General features: G+C 42.7%; 1 protein-coding gene across 1 annotated transcript in view; it reads left to right on the forward strand.

Annotated features, from left to right (window-relative positions):
- Positions 1-22,500, forward strand: part of bbs9 (Bardet-Biedl syndrome 9) — a gene marked incomplete at its 3' end in the record, with an annotated part of 64,970 nt that overhangs the window by 28,535 nt on the left and 13,935 nt on the right. The window contains exons 10-13 of the mRNA XM_056243765.1: positions 809-990; positions 4,131-4,207; positions 11,125-11,178; positions 11,822-11,924. Of these exons, the coding sequence (XP_056099740.1) occupies positions 809-990; positions 4,131-4,207; positions 11,125-11,178; positions 11,822-11,924 (416 nt within the window). The remainder of the gene's footprint in view (positions 1-808; positions 991-4,130; positions 4,208-11,124; positions 11,179-11,821; positions 11,925-22,500) is intronic.

Raw genomic sequence — 22,500 nt, forward strand, 5'->3', positions numbered from 1 at the left:
GTTAGCAGAGGCGACCCAGGTCTGATGCCTGCCAGTGTCCACCTCTCCCAAACACGTCTGCTGGGTGTAGATGGATGCGCAGCACTCTCGGTTCAGGGAACGTCCACTCAAAAACACTGAAACAAACCATCTCAAATAATAAGGTTGCACTACAAATACTTCTAATCCGTTAGTTGGACTGAACAAGTCGTATAATTACAGATCACAGTAGGGGTGTAACGATTCCCTCATGTCACGATTCGATACATATCACAATTCTGAACTCACGATACAATATTATTGCGTTACTCCAAGATATATGATAAAAGATTAACAAAAAATGTGTAGATGGATGCGCAGCACTCTCGGGGATCTTTGAGTTCAATGAAAAATGGGGGCAAAAACAAAAGTGCGTTTATAATTTTGTTCAGGGTATATACATGCATGTGTGTGTATTTATATATACAAAATAATTATACACAGAATACACACATATACTACTGTATTATTTAAACAAACTTTTATTTTATTTTCATTGGCAGTCCCCGATTGTTTACAGTTTAATGGACGATACTCCCATAATTCACGGCAGAGCAAAAACGTGGATAGGCGAAACTATTCAGAACGGATTATTAGTTCGGCATCGTGTTTGATCGCCACCAAGCTGTCGTTGTGACGCACTAGTTTTCACAGGCTCATATTAATAGAGAGATTACATGGAATATTTGTGCATTTAAATATTAATGTGCGACACCACAGGAGAAAACAGCATGTACATGTTAGCTGCTATCTGTATTGCTGTGGTTACATGTGTGTGTGTGTGTGTGAGGGAGCTGAAGGGTGTGGTGGTGACGCTGAGCTCTGATGGACGTCTCCACTGCTCATACATGGGAACCGACCCGTCCTTCTTCACCGCACCGAAAGTGGAGGCCCGAGAGGTGAACTACGAGGAGCTGGACAGCGAGATGAAGAGGCTGCAGAAGCTCATCCGCGAGGCCACCAAAACACAAGGTAGTGTACGCTCCACACACAGACAAAGCTCAGATCGATAAACTCAATGCCTGATCCAAGCAGAGCCTTTATGACCGGGTCAGCATCTTTATATGTGTGTAACCTAAGACTTTAGCAAAATGTAGTAATGTTTTCCACCTTTGAATCAGTCCATGTTTACTGCTAATGTTACCGTGGCCGAGTGGTCCGGAGGAAAAGAGAATATCACAGCAATATTATACCAATATTATCATAACCTAACAATCACAATCGAGTCCAGATTGACACAGTTTGAGGAAAAAAGCCACAGCTGAATATAAGTCACACCACATCTAAATTGTTTTGTTGAGATGGAGCGAAAAACCTTTTTTTTCGCTTTCTTAAACGTTTTTTTCTTGTAAAAATATTCTTCATGTCTTAAAATATCTTGAATGTAACTCGACACCCTCGCCTCATTTAGTATGCGCGGCTCTATGAATATGCAGATGAGCCCCGCCTCCACTCACTCACTCAGCTCAGAGATCCACTGGTTGACGATCACACGTTGATCTGATTAGTTACAAGGTCGTTTGTGACGTCAGAAACACCAGCGATTTCAAACCGTGTTTTTGAGACTGTCTTTGGTTCACTGCAGTTTTAACCCTCTGGGCTTCTTCGGTCAAAAATGACCGAAAACTGTTACGTTTTGAAATGTTTAATTTTTTTGCTTGATCGGATCGGGCTGAAACTTGGTGACTTTTCATGTATTACCTATATGAACACACAAAAAAATCAAGGAGATGATTCTGATTTGTTAAAGGGTCGTAAAAAAAAAAGTCACACTTAGCTTCCTCCCGGTCAAAAATGACAGACATAGGAAATGAATGGGAAATACGAAAAAATAGGAAAACTCAGATAAACTTTTGCTGGTACAAGCTACAGATCAGCAACTGTGCCGAAAAAAAGTGTACAGCAATGAAGGGGTGACACTCTAGAACATCAAGAGTGCAAATAAGATCACCCCACACACACACACACACACACACACGCACACAAACACACACACATACACAGATAAACTGGCAAGACTGCAACAGCAAATTTGTAGAATATGAAAAATAAAATCAATAAATGAGAAAAAAATCTTGCTCAAATGCGCACTCACACCCACACACGCATGCACGCACACACACACACACACACAGAGAGAGAGAGAGAGAGAGAGAGAGAGAGAGAGAGAGAGATTAACTGGTAAGACTGCAACAGCAATTTTTGCATATATTTGAGAATATGCAAAAATTTATAAATAAAAAATACAAAAGACTGTCACTCAAATGCAACACACACACACACACACACACACGCACGCACGCACGCACACACACACACACACACACACACACACACACACACACACACACACACACACACACACACACACACACACACACATAAACTGGCAAGACTACAACAGAATTACAAATAATTACAGTTTGTATGTATATAGTTAAAATAATGTTTATTATTGTTATTATTATTATTATTATTAACATTTTATTTTTTAACCTAGTAAATGATTGTTTGCTGTTATTTATTTTGTTTATTTACGTTCATCACAATTGCTGTTCCCTTCTGAAGTTATTACTACTTATTGAATTAAAATTAATAAAAAATACCAATTTATTGCAAAATGTCTGTATGAAGTGTTTTGAATTATCACTAACCATCCCTTTTTTTGTTAAATTATTTGAATGATCAAATACTGAGTAACAAAAATGTTTGCATTGTGTTCCCTTTCTAACCAAATGCTATAGTTTGATTGTAATCATAACGCAAAACCTAATACTTATCTTAAAAAATTTGTTAAAAAAAATAAATAATTAGTCTTTTAGAATATCTAAATGTATATTTAAATAAAAAAATCGAATAAGATTGAGAAATCATGTCTAAACCAACAAAAAGAATCAAAAAGCCTTTCTATGTATTTATATAGGAAGCTATAGGCAGCCTGCAGGCTGTACAGGACATTGCACACATGTAACTATTTTTAAAGCCACTAGGTGGCGCTCTTCTACTTGAATTTTTTTTTTTTATTAAGCTGACACTCTATTTTGATGTGAAATGTTGTATTTATTGAAAAAAAAATATATATATATAAAATAAAAATATGTATATTAATTCTAATGGAAAAAATAGCTCATAAAAATTATATAATTAATGCAAAGTATCATAAAAAATTCTAAAAATTCTAAATAATAATCAGAAAATATTATAGAACAAAAATATATTTGAATGGTTATCCTGGGAAGAAGTAAAGTTACATTTTAAGGCTTCGTCCGTTTTTGACCGGGAGGAAGCTAAGTGTAACCCATTTACGAAGAAGCCCAGAGGGTTAAGGAGGAAATACTCAGCAATGCTGTCGACTTATGAACTTACACATGGTGTGTCTTAAAGCGTATTAAAAACACCACATAGACACATAAACAACATTAAACGCTGGATTTACACCACAGGGGGACTTTAAGATTGTTCAAATATAATGGTATACAGAAAAAGTAAACATAATTTAAAATAAACATAAATCATAGGGGCATTTATTATATACAGCACTTATAATAAACACCAAGCCTAAACGAATTTAAAGCGAAACTGAAGCCTTTTGTTAAAGTTGAACGTCAGTAACGATAAAAACTGAAACCACAAGATACAACATGTCTGTAGGAAGCAGTCAGTTCTGAACCACAAATAACTGACTGTTGTGTTGACCGATATTACTCATTTACAAAATCTAAAAACATAAAGATAATTAATGATTTCTGTTATCTACAGCGTTTTTCTACTTTACTGCATTAAAGGATGCGAATATAGGGATTAAAAGTGAACAAGAGGATGCAAATATTCATTTGTATGAATCAATACCCTGCAGAAAGACGGAGGCAGAGACGCGAGACGAAACAAACATGGCTTTGAGCTTCACATGTGCACAAACTGCTAAGTGTGTCTGTGTAACTGTAGTCTGGTTGCAGGGCGTTTGATGAGGCTCAGATGTGCTGTAATGTTAGCAGTGCTGGATCTGATCTAGTCTGTGTGCTTTGCATGATTGACGCTAATTGCATTACAATAAGTCAGATTGGAATATAGTCGTCGATCTGAAAGTGTGTTTGTGTGTGATGTTTGTGCAGATATCGTGCCGAGGGCCGAGACAGAAGAAGAGCTCAGTGTGACCGCTGTCGTCTCGTCTCAGCTCGACCAGCTCTCGGTACACACACTATATCACTCTATATGCTAATGCTAATGCCTGCAGGCTACAGCCAGACACACTTCACCACTTACACTGAACACACTATATAACTCGTGTACAGCCTCAGTCTCAGTGTACAGTGTACAGTGTACAGTCTCAGTCTCAGTGCTCAGTCTCAGTGTACAGTCTCAGTCTCAGTGTTCAGTCTCAGTGTACAGTCTCAGTCTCAGTGTACAGTGTACAGTCTCAGTGTACAGCCTCAGTCTCAGTGTACAGCCTCAGTCTCAGTGTACAGTCTCAGTGTACAGCCTCAGTCTCAGTGTACAGCCTCAGTCTCAGTGTACAGTGTACAGTCTCAGTGTACAGTCTCAGTCTCAGTGTACAGCCTCAGTCTCAGAGTACAGCCTCAGTCTCAGTGTACAGTCTCAGTCTCAGTGTACAGTGTACAGTCTCAGTGTACAGCCTCAGTCTCAGTGTACAGTGTACAGTCTCAGTCTCAGTGTACAGCCTCAGTCTCAGAGTACAGCCTCAGTCTCAGTGTACAGTCTCAGTCTCAGTGTACAGTGTACAGTCTCAGTGTACAGCCTCAGTCTCAGTGTACAGTGTACAGTCTCAGTCTCAGTGTACAGCCTCAGTCTCAGAGTACAGCCTCAGTCTCAGTGTACAGTCTCAGTGTACAGTGTACAGTCTCAGTGTACAGTGTACAGTGTACAGTCTCAGTGTACAGCCTCAGTCTCAGTGTACAGTGTACAGTCTCAGTCTCAGTGTACAGCCTCAGTCTCAGAGTACAGTGTACAGTCTCAGTCTCAGTGTACAGTCTCTGTGTACAGTGTACAGTCTCAGTCTCAGTGTACAGTGTACAGTCTCAGTGTACAGCCTCAGTCTCAGTGTACAGCCTCAGTCTCAGTGTACAGCCTCAGTCTCAGTGTACAGTGTACAGTCTCAGTGTACAGCCTCAGTCTCAGTGTACAGTGTACAGTCTCAGTCTCAGTGTACAGTCTCAGTGTACAGTGTACAGTCTCAGTCTCAGTGTACAGTGTACAGTCTCAGTGTACAGCCTCAGTCTCAGTGTACAGCCTCAGTCTCAGTGTACAGCCTCAGTCTCAGTGTACAGCCTCAGTCTCAGTGTACAGTCTCAGTCTCAGTGTACAGCCTCAGTCTCAGAGTACAGCCTCAGTCTCAGTGTACAGTCTCAGTCTCAGTGTACAGTGTACAGTCTCAGTGTACAGCCTCAGTCTCAGTGTACAGTGTACAGTCTCAGTCTCAGTGTACAGTCTCAGTGTACAGTGTACAGTCTCAGTCTCAGTGTACAGTGTACAGTCTCAGTGTACAGCCTCAGTCTCAGTGTACAGCCTCAGTCTCAGTGTACAGCCTCAGTCTCAGTGTACAGTGTACAGTCTCAGTGTACAGTCTCAGTCTCAGTGTACAGCCTCAGTCTCAGAGTACAGCCTCAGTCTCAGTGTACAGTCTCAGTCTCAGTGTACAGTGTACAGTCTCAGTGTACAGCCTCAGTCTCAGTGTACAGTGTACAGTCTCAGTCTCAGTGTACAGCCTCAGTCTCAGAGTACAGCCTCAGTCTCAGTGTACAGTCTCAGTCTCAGTGTACAGTGTACAGTCTCAGTGTACAGCCTCAGTCTCAGTGTACAGTGTACAGTCTCAGTCTCAGTGTACAGCCTCAGTCTCAGAGTACAGCCTCAGTCTCAGTGTACAGTCTCAGTGTACAGTGTACAGTCTCAGTGTACAGTGTACAGTCTCAGTGTACAGCCTCAGTCTCAGTGTACAGTGTACAGTCTCAGTCTCAGTGTACAGCCTCAGTCTCAGAGTACAGCCTCAGTCTCAGTGTACAGTCTCAGTCTCAGTGTACAGTGTACAGTCTCAGTGTACAGCCTCAGTCTCAGTGTACAGCCTCAGTCTCAGTGTACAGCCTCAGTCTCAGTGTACAGCCTCAGTCTCAGTGTACAGTGTACAGTCTCAGTGTACAGCCTCAGTCTCAGTGTACAGTCTCAGTCTCAGTGTACAGTGTACAGTCTCAGTGTACAGCCTCAGTCTCAGTGTACAGTCTCAGTGTACAGCCTCAGTCTCAGTGTACAGTGTACAGTCTCAGTGTACAGTGTACAGTCTCAGTGTACAGCCTCAGTCTCAGTGTACAGCCTCAGTCTCAGTGTACAGTGTACAGTCTCAGTGTACAGCCTTAGTCTCAGTGTACAGTCTCAGTGTACAGCCTCAGTCTCAGTGTACAGTGTACAGCCTCAGTCTCAGTGTACAGTGTACAGTCTCAGTGTACAGCCTCAGTCTCAGTGTACAGTCTCAGTGTACAGTCTCAGTCTTAGTGTACAGTGTACAGTCTCAGTGTTCAGTGTACAGTCTCAGTGTACAGTGTACAGTCTCAGTGTACAGTGTTCAGTCTCAGTCTCAGTGTACAGTCTCAGTGTACAGCCTCAGTCTCAGTGTACAGTCTCAGTGTACAGTGTACAGTCTCAGTGTACAGTCTCAGTCTCAGTGCACAGTGTACAGTCTCAGTCTCAGTGTACAGTCTCAGTCTCAGTGTTCAGTCTCAGTGTACAGTCTCAGTCTCAGTGTACAGTGTACAGTCTCAGTCTCAGTGTTCAGTCTCAGTGTACAGTCTCAGTCTCAGTGTACAGTGTACAGTCTCAGTCTCAGTGTACAGTGTACAGTCTCAGTGTACAGTGTACAGTCTCAGTGTACAGCCTCAGTCTCAGTGTACAGTGTACAGTCTCAGTGTACAGTGTACAGTCTCAGTGTACAGTCTCAGTCTCAGTGCACAGTGTACAGTCTCAGTCTCAGTGTACAGTCTCAGTGTTCAGTCTCAGTGTACAGTCTCAGTCTCAGTGTACAGTGTACAGTCTCAGTGTTCAGTCTCAGTGTACAGTCTCAGTCTCAGTGTACAGTGTACAGTCTCAGTGTACAGTGTACAGTCTCAGTGTACAGTGTACAGTCTCAGTGTACAGTGTTCAGTCTCAGTCTCAGTGTACTGTGTACAGTCTCAGTGTACAGTCTCAGTGTACAGTCTCAGTGTACAGTCTCAGTGCACAGTGTACAGTCTCAGTCTCAGTGTACAGTCTCAGTCTCAGTGTACAGTGTCAGTGTACAGTCTCAGTCTCAGTGTTCAGTCTCAGTGTTCAGTCTCAGTGTACAGTCTCAGTCTCAGTGTACAGTCTCAGTGTACAGTCTCAGTCTCAGTGTTCAGTCTCAGTGTACAGTCTCAGTGTACAGTCTCAGTGCACAGTGTACAGTCTCAGTGTACAGTCTCAGTCTCAGTGTTCAGTCTCAGTGTACAGTCTCAGTGTACAGTCTCAGTGCACAGTGTACAGTCTCAGTGTACAGTCTCAGTGTACAGTCTCAGTCTCAGTGTTCAGTCTCAGTGTACAGTCTCAGTCTCAGTGTTCAGTCTCAGTGCACAGTGTACAGTCTCAGTGTTCAGTCTCAGTGTTCAGTCTCAGTCTCAGTGTTCAGTCTCAGTGCACAGTGTACAGTCTCAGTGTTCAGTCTCAGTGTACAGTCTCAGTCTCAGTGTTCAGTCTCAGTGTACAGTCTCAGTCTCAGTGTACAGTGTACAGTCTCAGTGTACAGTCTCAGTCTCAGTGTACAGCCTCAGTCTCAGAGTACAGCCTCAGTCTCAGTGTACAGTCTCAGTCTCAGTGTACAGTGTACAGTCTCAGTGTACAGCCTCAGTCTCAGTGTACAGTGTACAGTCTCAGTCTCAGTGTACAGCCTCAGTCTCAGAGTACAGCCTCAGTCTCAGTGTACAGTCTCAGTCTCAGTGTACAGTGTACAGTCTCAGTGTACAGCCTCAGTCTCAGTGTACAGTGTACAGTCTCAGTCTCAGTGTACAGCCTCAGTCTCAGAGTACAGCCTCAGTCTCAGTGTACAGTCTCAGTGTACAGTGTACAGTCTCAGTGTACAGTGTACAGTGTACAGTCTCAGTGTACAGCCTCAGTCTCAGTGTACAGTGTACAGTCTCAGTCTCAGTGTACAGCCTCAGTCTCAGAGTACAGTGTACAGTCTCAGTCTCAGTGTACAGTCTCTGTGTACAGTGTACAGTCTCAGTCTCAGTGTACAGTGTACAGTCTCAGTGTACAGCCTCAGTCTCAGTGTACAGCCTCAGTCTCAGTGTACAGCCTCAGTCTCAGTGTACAGTGTACAGTCTCAGTGTACAGCCTCAGTCTCAGTGTACAGTGTACAGTCTCAGTCTCAGTGTACAGTCTCAGTGTACAGTGTACAGTCTCAGTCTCAGTGTACAGTGTACAGTCTCAGTGTACAGCCTCAGTCTCAGTGTACAGCCTCAGTCTCAGTGTACAGCCTCAGTCTCAGTGTACAGCCTCAGTCTCAGTGTACAGTCTCAGTCTCAGTGTACAGCCTCAGTCTCAGAGTACAGCCTCAGTCTCAGTGTACAGTCTCAGTCTCAGTGTACAGTGTACAGTCTCAGTGTACAGCCTCAGTCTCAGTGTACAGTGTACAGTCTCAGTCTCAGTGTACAGTCTCAGTGTACAGTGTACAGTCTCAGTCTCAGTGTACAGTGTACAGTCTCAGTGTACAGCCTCAGTCTCAGTGTACAGCCTCAGTCTCAGTGTACAGCCTCAGTCTCAGTGTACAGTGTACAGTCTCAGTGTACAGTCTCAGTCTCAGTGTACAGCCTCAGTCTCAGAGTACAGCCTCAGTCTCAGTGTACAGTCTCAGTCTCAGTGTACAGTGTACAGTCTCAGTGTACAGCCTCAGTCTCAGTGTACAGTGTACAGTCTCAGTCTCAGTGTACAGCCTCAGTCTCAGAGTACAGCCTCAGTCTCAGTGTACAGTCTCAGTCTCAGTGTACAGTGTACAGTCTCAGTGTACAGCCTCAGTCTCAGTGTACAGTGTACAGTCTCAGTCTCAGTGTACAGCCTCAGTCTCAGAGTACAGCCTCAGTCTCAGTGTACAGTCTCAGTGTACAGTGTACAGTCTCAGTGTACAGTGTACAGTCTCAGTGTACAGCCTCAGTCTCAGTGTACAGTGTACAGTCTCAGTCTCAGTGTACAGCCTCAGTCTCAGAGTACAGCCTCAGTCTCAGTGTACAGTCTCAGTCTCAGTGTACAGTGTACAGTCTCAGTGTACAGCCTCAGTCTCAGTGTACAGCCTCAGTCTCAGTGTACAGCCTCAGTCTCAGTGTACAGTGTACAGTCTCAGTGTACAGCCTCAGTCTCAGTGTACAGTCTCAGTCTCAGTGTACAGTGTACAGTCTCAGTGTACAGCCTCAGTCTCAGTGTACAGTCTCAGTGTACAGCCTCAGTCTCAGTGTACAGTGTACAGTCTCAGTGTACAGTGTACAGTCTCAGTGTACAGCCTCAGTCTCAGTGTACAGCCTCAGTCTCAGTGTACAGTGTACAGTCTCAGTGTACAGCCTTAGTCTCAGTGTACAGTCTCAGTGTACAGCCTCAGTCTCAGTGTACAGTGTACAGCCTCAGTCTCAGTGTACAGTGTACAGTCTCAGTGTACAGCCTCAGTCTCAGTGTACAGTCTCAGTGTACAGTCTCAGTCTTAGTGTACAGTGTACAGTCTCAGTGTTCAGTGTACAGTCTCAGTGTACAGTGTACAGTCTCAGTGTACAGTGTTCAGTCTCAGTCTCAGTGTACAGTCTCAGTGTACAGCCTCAGTCTCAGTGTACAGTCTCAGTGTACAGTGTACAGTCTCAGTGTACAGTCTCAGTCTCAGTGCACAGTGTACAGTCTCAGTCTCAGTGTACAGTCTCAGTCTCAGTGTTCAGTCTCAGTGTACAGTCTCAGTCTCAGTGTACAGTGTACAGTCTCAGTCTCAGTGTTCAGTCTCAGTGTACAGTCTCAGTCTCAGTGTACAGTGTACAGTCTCAGTCTCAGTGTACAGTGTACAGTCTCAGTGTACAGTGTACAGTCTCAGTGTACAGCCTCAGTCTCAGTGTACAGTGTACAGTCTCAGTGTACAGTGTACAGTCTCAGTGTACAGTCTCAGTCTCAGTGCACAGTGTACAGTCTCAGTCTCAGTGTACAGTCTCAGTGTTCAGTCTCAGTGTACAGTCTCAGTCTCAGTGTACAGTGTACAGTCTCAGTGTTCAGTCTCAGTGTACAGTCTCAGTCTCAGTGTACAGTGTACAGTCTCAGTGTACAGTGTACAGTCTCAGTGTACAATGTACAGTCTCAGTGTACAGTGTTCAGTCTCAGTCTCAGTGTACTGTGTACAGTCTCAGTGTACAGTCTCAGTGTACAGTCTCAGTGTACAGTCTCAGTGCACAGTGTACAGTCTCAGTCTCAGTGTACAGTCTCAGTCTCAGTGTACAGTGTCAGTGTACAGTCTCAGTCTCAGTGTTCAGTCTCAGTGTTCAGTCTCAGTGTACAGTCTCAGTCTCAGTGTACAGTCTCAGTGTACAGTCTCAGTGTACAGTCTCAGTCTCAGTGTTCAGTCTCAGTGTACAGTCTCAGTGTACAGTCTCAGTGCACAGTGTACAGTCTCAGTGTACAGTCTCAGTGTACAGTCTCAGTCTCAGTGTTCAGTCTCAGTGTACAGTCTCAGTCTCAGTGTTCAGTCTCAGTGCACAGTGTACAGTCTCAGTGTTCAGTCTGTGTTCAGTCTCAGTCTCAGTGTTCAGTCTCAGTGCACAGTGTACAGTCTCAGTGTTCAGTCTCAGTGTACAGTCTCAGTGTTCAGTCTCAGTCTCAGTGTTCAGTCTCAGTGTACAGTCTCAGTCTCAGTGTTCAGTCTCAGTGCACAGTGTACAGTCTCAGTGTTCAGTCTCAGTGCACAGTGTACAGTGTTCAGTCTCAGTCTCAGTGTTCAGTCTCAGTCTCAGTGTACAGTCTCAGTCTCAGTGTTCAGTCTCAGTGCACAGTGTACAGTCTCAGTATGCAGTGCGCACACTTCCTGCAGTGTACTTGAGTTGTGCTAATGCTAATGCTCTCTTCTCTCCCCAGTGCGCGCTGATAGCGGAGATGAGCGGCCTGCCGGTCCCGTCCGTCTCCGTCCAGGTGAGCACCAGCTCTTCTGCTGTAGATCTGACCTCTGACCTCTTCAGGCACACATCACATCCTCTGTCCCGCCAGCTCACACTCACTCCAGACACCACTGGAGTCAGACGTCTGCGTTTACATTCACTCCCGCCCAAAATGATTTTCAGTGATGGTTTTACTCTCCACATGGCAGACCCTGGTTTTGAATGGCCCTGCTATATGACACCTTCATAATCATAACAGGACACAGGACACATGTCATGAATATGAAGGAGGGTTTATGCATGTTTATGACAACTGTTATCAAGTGTCATTCGCTCAATTATGAGATTTTTAATGCAAATATGACATTGTTTGAGATGTCTTGGTTATGACAACTTGACATTACGAAGACATCACAACCTGTCATAAATGTGTCATAAACATGACATAGCAGATTAATTATCAAACTTAAGAAAGGACTTAGCTTTATGGGTGAACATTACATTCAACTGTCATGTGGTTGGTTTTGACATTGGCTGTCATGAGGCGAAAAAATCGGATCTTGTGTGTGTGCTTCAATCTCGGGTGATGATAAAGAGTGTGTGTGTGTGTGTGTGTGTGTGTGTGTGTGTGTGTGTGTGTGTGTGTGTGTGTGTGTGTGTGTGCGCTTCTCTCTCAGGTGAGGATAAAGAGCCGTTCTGCGGTGGCGAGCCCGAAGATGACGGTGTGTGTTCAGCCTCCTCTGGCCGTCACACAGGACCAGTTCGTGCTGGACTCTATGGGTATGACCTTCCTTCTTCCTGATACTGTCACACACACACACACACACACACACACACACACACACACACACACACACACACACACACACACACACACATACACATCGATAAAAATTATCGATTTTTCTTTTATGCCAAAACTCATTAGGATATTAAGTAAAGATCATGTTCCATGAAGATATTTTATAAATCTCCTACTATAAATATACACAATCGCACACACAAATGCACAACTTTAAAGGAGATTTTCTCAATGTATAATTTTTTTTTTCTAATAGTTGTATCTCAGCCAAATATCCTATCCTAACAAACCACACATCAATGGAAAGCTTATTTATTCAGCTTCCAGATGATGTATAAATCTTTAAATCCAGTTTCAGAAAATGGACCCATGTGACTGGTGTTGTGGTCCGGGGTCACAGATGTGGAATTGCGCTCTCACGCTAATGCCCGGTTTAGTAAATCTGGCCCTTACTCTTTAGGAGTAGGAGAAAAAACTAATTTTATTATGGTATTGTGATATTATTTCAATACCAAATGTCAAAATCTTGCTGGTGCTCATGAAAGGAAGTAGATGTAGATGTATCACTTGGACTATTTTAACGATGTCTTTCATGACTTTTGGGCCGGCAGGTTTCAATCCCTTAGAAGCCTATGGAGGAGTAGTCAGACTTCGTACTTCCGCTCTATTTCAGTTCGCTTCTGAACTCAGTCTGAGACATCGACATGTCTCTCAGTTTCCTCCGGCATGAAAACAGCCGGCCAATCAACGAACAGAGGGCGGGCTGAGAGCCGTGACGTAGACGCTAAGCGCCGAGTTTAAGATTGGGGAAATCGAAAACGACCGCGGATATGGAGACACCGGATGCAATTCGCCCTGTTGTGGAGAATATTCCTGGCATTTGCAAACTGAAGCCCGAACAAGAAGAGTGTTTGGTAAACATTTTGAATGGAGGTGATGTTGTGGCCCTACTCCCGACAGGTTTTGGGAAAAGTTTAATTTATCAACTATTACCGATCGTCAGTGAGAAACTGGGCAGGGAAAAGGCCGGTAAGGCGGTAGTTGTGATTGCGTCCCCCTTGGCTGCACTCATGGAGGATCCGGTTAAGCGGCAGCAACCTCGGCTCATGTTCACGCCGGTATTTCGCTCGATGGTTTTGTTTTCGCATCATACATGTGTTTACAGTGGAAGTTCGATGCGGCTGAGCTGGCGAATAACACGCGTCATAACCAAACGTTATGTGATTGGCTTACGGGTAACCAATGAATTTATACTTCAGACAAGCGCCCCCCCCCCCCCCCCCGCGATAAAGAAAACACTTTTCAATTATGCCATGCCAGACTCTCTTTACGAAGCAAAGGGAAGTAGCAGAGTTTGGCATTACCAGGCTAATGGAGGAGTGATCCAGCTCTCAGATTTAATAAAAAATATCTTGATTTGTGTTCAGAAGAAGTCTTACGGGGTTGAACAACATGAGGGAGAGTAATTACTGCTGTTATAGCAGGTGTCGTACTTCTAGCACACGATGACATGAACTGTTGCACCGCTCGCAGACTTTGGAAAAGAGCTTATGAGTTTGATAGAGGTGTGATTTAAAAAGATTGTGATAGAATGAAAGAACAGCAGCTGAATTGAGTAAATCACCACTGCTCGTGTGTGTGTGTGTGTGTGTGTGTGTGTGTGTGTGTGTGTGTGTGTGTGTGTGTGTGTGTGTGTGTGTGTGTGTGTGTGTCTCTCCGATCAGCAGGACGTGTCTGTCGAGTGGTCAGATCAGCTGTGATTGACGGGTCACACCACCTTTGACATCATCAGCTGTGATTGACAGGTCAGATCACCTTTGACCTCATCAGCTGTGATTGACGGGTCACACCACCTTTGACATCATCAGCTGTGATTGACAGGTCAGATCACCTTTGACCTCATCAGCTGTGATTGACAGGTCAGATCACATTTGACCTCATCAGCTGTGAGTGACAGGTCAGATCTCCTTTGACCTCATCAGCTGTGATTGACAGGTCAGATCTCCTTTGACCTCATCAGCTGTGATTGACAGGTCAGATCACCTTTGACCTCATCAGCTGTGATTGACAGGTCAGATCTCCTTTGACCTCATCAGCTGTGAGTGACAGGTCAGATCACCTTTGACCTCATCAGCTGTGATTGACAGGTCAGATCTCCTTTGACCTCATCAGCTGTGATTGACAGGTCACATCACCTTTGACCTCATCAGCTGTGATTGACAGGTCAGATCTCCTTTGACCTCATCAGCTGTGAGTGACAGGTCAGATCACCTTTGACCTCATCAGCTGTGATTGACAGGTCAGATCTCCTTTGACCTCATCAGCTGTGAGTGACAGGTCAGATCACCTTTGACCTCATCAGCTGTGAGTGACAGGTCAGATCACCTTTGACCTCATCAGCTGTGATTGACAGGTCAGATCACCTTTGACATCATCAGCTGTAATTGACAGGTCACATCACCTTTGACCTCATCAGCTGTGATTGACAGGTCAGATCACCTTTGACCTCATCAGCTGTGAGTGACAGGTCAGATCACCTTTGACCTCATCAGCTGTGATTGACAGGTCACTTCCAGTCCACTTTTAGACATGCACTTGCAAACTTCCCTAAGCACTTCCTCTCGGGGGAATCCCTGCCGCCATTTTTTCATAGTATTTTATTTCTAATAATTTCTGCAAAATAAAGGCACTGAGCGAATGAAGACGGGGAATGGGAGCTCGTGTGCATCTCAGCGCTGTCAAAATAAAAGTCTTGCTTCAGACACTAAAGAAAAACTCATCGACCAACGCCCATAATTATGAAATGGTAGATATAGGCTGATATATCTGCCGACCACTTATAAATTATATATATTATTTGACCACATATATACTTGTGTTGGGCAACGATTAATCGCATCCAAAATAAAAGTTTGTGTTTACAAAATATATGTGCGTGTGTGTGTAATGTGTATAATTATTTTGAATATAAATGCACACAAATGCATATATAATTAAGAAATATTTGCATGTATATACTGAATATATTTATACATAATTTATAAATTTATAAATATTTTATATATAAATAACACATTTTTCTTAAATGTATACATGCATGTATGTGTATTTATATATACAAAATAATTATACACAGCACACACACACATATAGTGTGAAAACACAAACTTTTATTGTGGATGCGATTGATCGAGCGCTGGTATTGCTGAGGTGTTTGGACAGAGGTATGAGCGTGACCCAGATCACCAGTAGACGTGTAAGTGCTGAGATGGCAGGACTCAATGCTGCCCTAAAGGTCACACACACCCCTGTAATCCTCACAGCACACTCACGCTGCTTTTGTCCAGGGAATTCCTGTCTAAGTGCTTCTGTGCTGTGTGTGTTCTGTGTGTAATGCGTGTGCTGGATTCCAGCGCTGGGCTACTGTCAGCGCAGGTCAAGAGAGGTCAGCACAAATGGCCCTAGTTTAACCACTTACATGCCAGACCGGTTTAAAGAGGGGTGTCACGCTTTCTGCCGGCTCAAACGACCCGCCGGGCTAGTGTTTGCCCACGGCACTGAGAGAGAGAGAGAGAGAGAGAGAGAGAGAGAGCTTTTAAAGCACATGGAAAGTGCTGTCGCCCGATGAGCTGATATGAGCTCAGAGAGAGTGTGTGTGAGTGACAGTCAGACGCTTGTGTGTGTGTGTGTGTGTGTGTGTGTGTGTGTGTGTGTGTGTGCAGGTGGGCCAGACACTTAATCTAAGTGCTCAGCAATCAGGCATTACTGCGGTTCAGTCACCTGTGTGAACACACACAACACTACACATGAAGCAGATCACCTTACTAAAGACCACACAAACCCACTCAACTGACGAGAAGTCACTGTTATCCACTGACTCCAGTGCATTTTAAAAGGGACATATCATGGAAATCTGAGTTTCTCCGTGTGTAAGTGCTATAATCGGGTCCCGGTGCTTCGACCAACCCAGAACACGTGAAAAGTGAAACCCAGTAACTGTGTTCTGGTGGGCCTTTCTCTGAGAGCATGTCAAACAATAAGCCGATCAGATTTCGCTCTCCTTCTGATGTATGAAGAGGATCTTATTACAATATTACCGGCCCTTAATCTGCACGTTTATAATGTTACCGGCCCTTAATCTGCACGTTTATAATGTTACCGGCCCTTAATCTGCTCGTTTATAATGTTACCGGCTCTTAATCTGCACGTTTATAATATTACCGGCTTTTAATCTGCTCGTTTATAATGTTACCGGCCCTTAATCTGCTCGTTTATAATATTACCGGCCCTTAATCTGCTCGTTTATAATGTTACCGGCCCTTAATCTGCTCGTTTATAATATTACCGGCCCTTAATCTGCTCGTTTATAATGTTACCGGCCCTTAATCTGCACGTTTATAATGTTACCGGCCCTTAATCTGCTCGTTTATAATAATACCGGCCCTTAATCTGCACGTTTATAATATTACCGGCCCTTAATCTGCACGTTTATAATGTTACCGGCCCTTAATCTGCTCGTTTATAATATTACCGGCCCTTAATCTGCACGTTTATAATATTACCGGCCCTTAATCTGCACGTTTATAATATTACCGGCCCTTAATCTGCACGTTTATAATGTTACCGGCCCTTAATCTGCTCGTTTATAATATTACCGGCCCTTAATCTGCACGTTTATAATGTTACCGGCCCTTAATCTGCACGTTTATAATGTTACCGGCCCTTAATCTGCACGTTTATAATGTTACCGGCCCTTAATCTGCACGTTTATAATGTTACCGGCCCTTAATCTGCACGTTTATAATGTTACCGGCCCTTAATCTGCACGTTTATAATGTTACCGGCCCTTAATCTGCTCGTTTATAATATTACCGGCTCTTAATCTGCTCGTTTATAATATTACCGGCCCTTAATCTGCTCGCTTATAATATTACCGGCCCTTAATCTGCTCGTTTATAATGTTACCGGCCCTTAACTGCTCGTTTATAATGTTACCGGCCCTTAATCTGCTCGTTTATAATGTTACCGGCCCTTAATCTGCACGTTTATAATGTTACCGGCCCTTAATCTGCACGTTTATAATGTTACCGGCTCTTAATCTGCACGTTTATAATATTACCGGCCCTTAATCTGCACGTTTATAATGTTACCGGCCCTTAATCTGCTCGTTTATAATGTTACCGGCCCTTAATCTGCACGTTTATAATGTTACCGGCCCTTAATCTGCACGTTTATAATGTTACCGGCCCTTAATCTGCACGTTTATAATGTTACCGGCCCTTAATCTGCACGTTTATAATGTTACCGGCCCTTAATCTGCAAGTTTATAATGTTACCGGCCCTTAATCTGCAAGTTTATAATGTTACCGGCCCTTAATCTGCAAGTTTATAATGTTACCGGCCCTTAATCTGCACGTTTATAATGTTACCGGCCCTTAATCTGCACGTTTATAATGTTACCGGCCCTTAATCTGCACGTTTATAATGTTACCGGCCCTTAATCTGCACGTTTATAATGTTACCGGCCCTTAATCTGCACGTTTATAATGTTACCGGCTCTTAATCTGCACGTTTATAATATTACCGGCTCTTAATCTGCACGTTTATAATGTTACCGGCCCTTAATCTGCTCGTTTATAATATTACCGGCTCTTAATCTGCTCGTTTATAATGTTACCGGCCCTTAATCTGCACGTTTATAATATTACCGGCTCTTAATCTGCACGTTTATAATATTACCGGCCCTTAATCTGCACGTTTATAATATTACCGGCTCTTAATCTGCACGTTTATAATGTTACCGGCTCTTAATCTGCACGTTTATAATGTTACCGGCCCTTAATCTGCACGTTTATAATATTACCGGCTCTTAATCTGCACGTTTATAATATTACCGGCTCTTAATCTGCACGTTTATAATGTTACCGGCCCTTAATGTTATAATGTTACCGGCTCTTAATCTGCACGTTTATAATATTACCGGCTTTTAATCTGCTCGTTTATAATGTTACCGGCCCTTAATCTGCACGTTTATAATATTACCGGCCCTTAATCTGCACGTTTATAATATTACCGGCTCTTAATGTTATAATGTTACCGGCTCTTAATCTGCACGTTTATAACATTACCGGCTTTTAATCTGCTCGTTTATAATGTTACCGGCCCTTAATCTGCACGTTTATAATATTACCAGCTCTTAATCTGCACGTTTATAATATTACCGGCTCTTAATCTGCTCGTTTATAATGTTACCGGCCCTTAATCTGCACGTTTATAATATTACCGGCCCTTAATCTGCTCGTTTATAATGTTACCGGCCCTTAATCTGCACGTTTATAATGTTACCGGCCCTTAATCTGCTCGTTTATAATGTTACCGGCCCTTAATCTGCACGTTTATAATATTACCGGCCCTTAATCTGCACGTTTATAATGTTACCGGCCCTTAATCTGCTCGTTTATAATGTTACCGGCTCTTAATCTGCACGTTTATAATATTACCGGCCCTTAATCTGCACGTTTATAATGTTACCGGCCCTTAATCTGCTCGTTTATAATAATACCGGCCCTTAATCTGCACGTTTATAATGTTACCGGCCCTTAATCTGCACGTTTATAATGTTACCGGCCCTTAATCTGCACGTTTATAATGTTACCGGCCCTTAATCTGCACGTTTATAATGTTACCGGCCCTTAATCTGCACGTTTATAATATTACCGGCCCTTAATCTGCTCGTTTATAATGTTACCGGCCCTTAATCTGCACGTTTATAATATTACCGGCCCTTAATCTGCACGTTTATAATGTTACCGGCCCTTAATCTGCACGTTTATAATATTACCGGCCCTTAATCTGCACGTTTATAATATTACCGGCTCTTAATCTGCACGTTTATAATGTTACCGGCCCTTAATCTGCTCGTTTATAATAATACCGGCCCTTAATCTGCACGTTTATAATGTTACCGGCCCTTAATCTGCACGTTTATAATGTTACCGGCCCTTAATCTGCACGTTTATAATGTTACCGGCCCTTAATCTGCACGTTTATAATGTTACCGGCCCTTAATCTGCACGTTTATAATATTACCGGCCCTTAATCTGCTCGTTTATAATATTACCGGCCCTTAATCTGCACGTTTATAATGTTACCGGCCCTTAATCTGCTCGTTTATAATATTACCGGCCCTTAATCTGCTCGTTTATAATATTACCGGCCCTTAATCTGCACGTTTATAATGTTACCGGCCCTTAATCTGCTCGTTTATAATATTACCGGCCCTTAATCTGCTCGTTTATAATATTACCGGCCCTTAATCTGCACGTTTATAATGTTACCGGCCCTTAATCTGCACGTTTATAATGTTACCGGCCCTTAATCTGCACGTTTATAATGTTACCGGCCCTTAATCTGCACGTTTATAATATTACCGGCTCTTAATGTTATAATGTTACCGGCCCTTAATCTGCACGTTTATAATGTTACCGGCCCTTAATCTGCACGTTTATAATGTTACCGGCCCTTAATCTGCACGTTTATAATATTACCGGCCCTTAATCTGCACGTTTATAATGTTACCGGCCCTTAATCTGCACGTTTATAATATTACCGGCTCTTAATCTGCTCGTTTATAATATTAACGGCTCTTAATCTGCACGTTTACACCCACGGAGACGCCATATGGTTCAGTGTAACTGCACAACAACTACAGAAATGTCTCCGCTAACATTCAGAAACGTGTAAAAGTGAAGCTCTCCCTGAGTCTCTCCGTAAGGCTGCACTCGCTGCTGTTACTTCTGATTCTGGATCAGTGAGATTGGCCTGTGTTGTTAGAAGCTCTGAGTCTCTGAAGCTCGTGTGAAGGCTCCGCCCTCTTCTGAACGGAGGCGGAGCTAAAGCTCATTTGCGTTTAAAGGGACACACACACAAAAACGTCACACTCACACCCAAAAAGGGGCAAATTTGACAAGCTATAATAAATGATCTGGTATTTTGAGCTGAAATTTCACAGACACATTCTGGGGACACCGTAATTTTTTATATTAAATCTTCTGAAGAGGGGCGTAATATGTCTTTAAGGATAATCACAGTAAAACTGAGTTGTCTGTATGAGTGTGGTTTGATAGCAGTGTTATCGCTGCGTGTCTCAGTGTGTGACTGTGTTCATGAGCACGAGAGCAGCTCGGGATCACTCCGGTCACTCTCTGCATCTGCTCTGAGCGCGGGACACTAATAACATAACAATAACATAACAAATCATCTTATAATGAGACATGCTTATAATCCGGCTGTGCTCAACAGAAGAGAAGCTTTTTCTGCCCCAGTAAAAGCATTATGGTTCAAAACATCTGAGAATGAAGGAATTAAGAGAGCCATAAATATTAGTTTAGTAATTTTACAATTGTACTGTAAAATAAATTATTATTATTATATTTTTTCTTAAATAGTATTTTTTATTTTACATTGAAATATTACAATAGTTATATTTTTATTTTGTTTTTACTTAATTTTTTTTGTATTTTAGAATAATTTAGTATAATGTATTATCAAAATTATTATTTTATAGTATTGAAATATAATCATAAAATCTTGCCAAATTGTGCAAAACAAGTACATCATACCTGGAGATTTTTGCAATCAGATTTCTTAAAATCCATTTGAGACTGTGCATTATTATTATTATATTTCTTAAATACGTTTTTTAGTTTACATAAAAATATTCCAATATTTATTTTGTATATATATATATATATATATATATTAATTATAATAAATATATATATTTATATATTTTTAGTATTTTATAGTACTGTACCCGGAGCTTTAAAAAAAATTTGCGATCATAATTTCCCCCCAACAGGCAGTGGTGTGTGTGTTTGATGTGTGTGTTTGTTTTTGTGTGTTTGATGATGTGTTTGTTTGCTTTGTGTGTTTGATGTGTGTGTTTGATGATGTGTGTTTGCTGTTGTGTGTTTGATATGTGTGTTTGCTCTGTTGTGTGTTTGATGTGTGTTTGATGATGTGTGTGTTTGCTGTTGTGTGTTTGCTGTTGTGTGTTTGCTGTGTGTGTTTGACGTGTGTGTTTGCTGTTGTGTGTTTGCTGTGTGTGTTTGCTGTGTGTGTTTGCTGTGTGTTTGCTGTTGTGTGTTTGATGTTGTGTGTTTGATGTGTGTGTTTGACGTGTGTGTTTGCTGTTGCGTGTTTGCTGTGTGTGTTTGCTGTTGTGTGTTTGCTGTTGTGTGTTTGCTGTTGTGTGTTTGCTGTGTGTGTTTGCTGTGTGTGTTTGCTGTTGTGTGTTTGCTGTTGTGTGTTTGATGTTGTGTGTTTGATGTTGTGTGTTTGATGTTGTGTGTTTGATGTGTGTGTTTGACGTGTGTGTTTGACGTGTGTGTTTGACGTGTGTGTTTGCTGTTGTGTGTTTGCTGTGTGTGTTTGCTGTTGTGTGTTTGCTGTTGTGTGTTTGCTGTGTGTGTTTGCTGTTGTGTGTTTGCTGTTGTGTGTTTGCTGTTGTGTGTTTGCTGTGTGTGTTTGCTGTTGTGTGTTTGCTGTTGTGTGTTTGCTGTGTGTGTTTGATGTTGTGTGTTTGATGTTGTGTGTTTGATGTTGTGTGTTTGATGTGTGTGTTTGACGTGTGTGTTTGCTGTTGTGTGTTTGCTGTGTGTGTTTGATGTTGTGTGTTTGCTGTTGTGTGTTTGCTGCGTGTGTTTGATGTTGTGTGTGTTGATGTTGTGTGTTTGCTGTTGTGTGTTTGACGTGTGTGTTTGCTGTTGTGTGTTTGCTGTGTGTGTTTGCTGTTGTGTGTTTGCTGTTGTGTGTTTGCTGTGTGTGTTTGCTGTTGTGTGTTTGCTGTTGTGTGTTTGCTGTGTGTGTTTGCTGTTGTGTGTTTGCTGTTGTGTGTTTGCTGTGTGTGTTTGATGTTGTGTGTTTGATGTTGTGTGTTTGATGTTGTGTGTTTGATGTGTGTGTTTGACGTGTGTGTTTGCTGTTGTGTGTTTGCTGTGTGTGTTTGATGTTGTGTGTTTGCTGTTGTGTGTTTGCTGCGTGTGTTTGATGTTGTGTGTGTTGATGTTGTGTGTTTGCTGTGTGTGTTTGCAGGCAGTGGCAGTGAGTCAGTGGTGAGGTTCTCAGTGTTGTGTGTTTGCTGTTGTGTGTTTGCTGTGTGTGTTGATGTTGTGTGTTTGCTGTGTGTGTTTGCAGGCAGTGGCAGTGAGTCAGTGGTGAGGTTCTCAGTGTTGTGTGTTTGATGTGTGTGTTTGCTGTTGTGTGTTTGCTGCGTGTGTTTGATGTTGTGTGTTTGCTGTGTGTGTTGATGTTGTGTGTTTGCTGTTGTGTGTTTGCTGTTGTGTGTTTGCTGTGTGTGTTTGCTGTTGTGTGTTTGCTGTTGTGTGTTTGCTGTGTGTGTTTGATGTTGTGTGTTTGATGTTGTGTGTTTGATGTTGTGTGTTTGATGTGTGTGTTTGACGTGTGTGTTTGCTGTTGTGTGTTTGCTGTGTGTGTTTGATGTTGTGTGTTTGCTGTTGTGTGTTTGCTGCGTGTGTTTGATGTTGTGTGTGT

The sequence above is a fragment of the Rhinichthys klamathensis genome, unplaced genomic scaffold, assembly GCF_029890125.1.
Source record: "Rhinichthys klamathensis goyatoka isolate OS25496 unplaced genomic scaffold, OSU_Roscu_1.1 h1tg000844l_1, whole genome shotgun sequence".
NCBI lineage: Eukaryota > Metazoa > Chordata > Actinopteri > Cypriniformes > Leuciscidae > Rhinichthys > Rhinichthys klamathensis.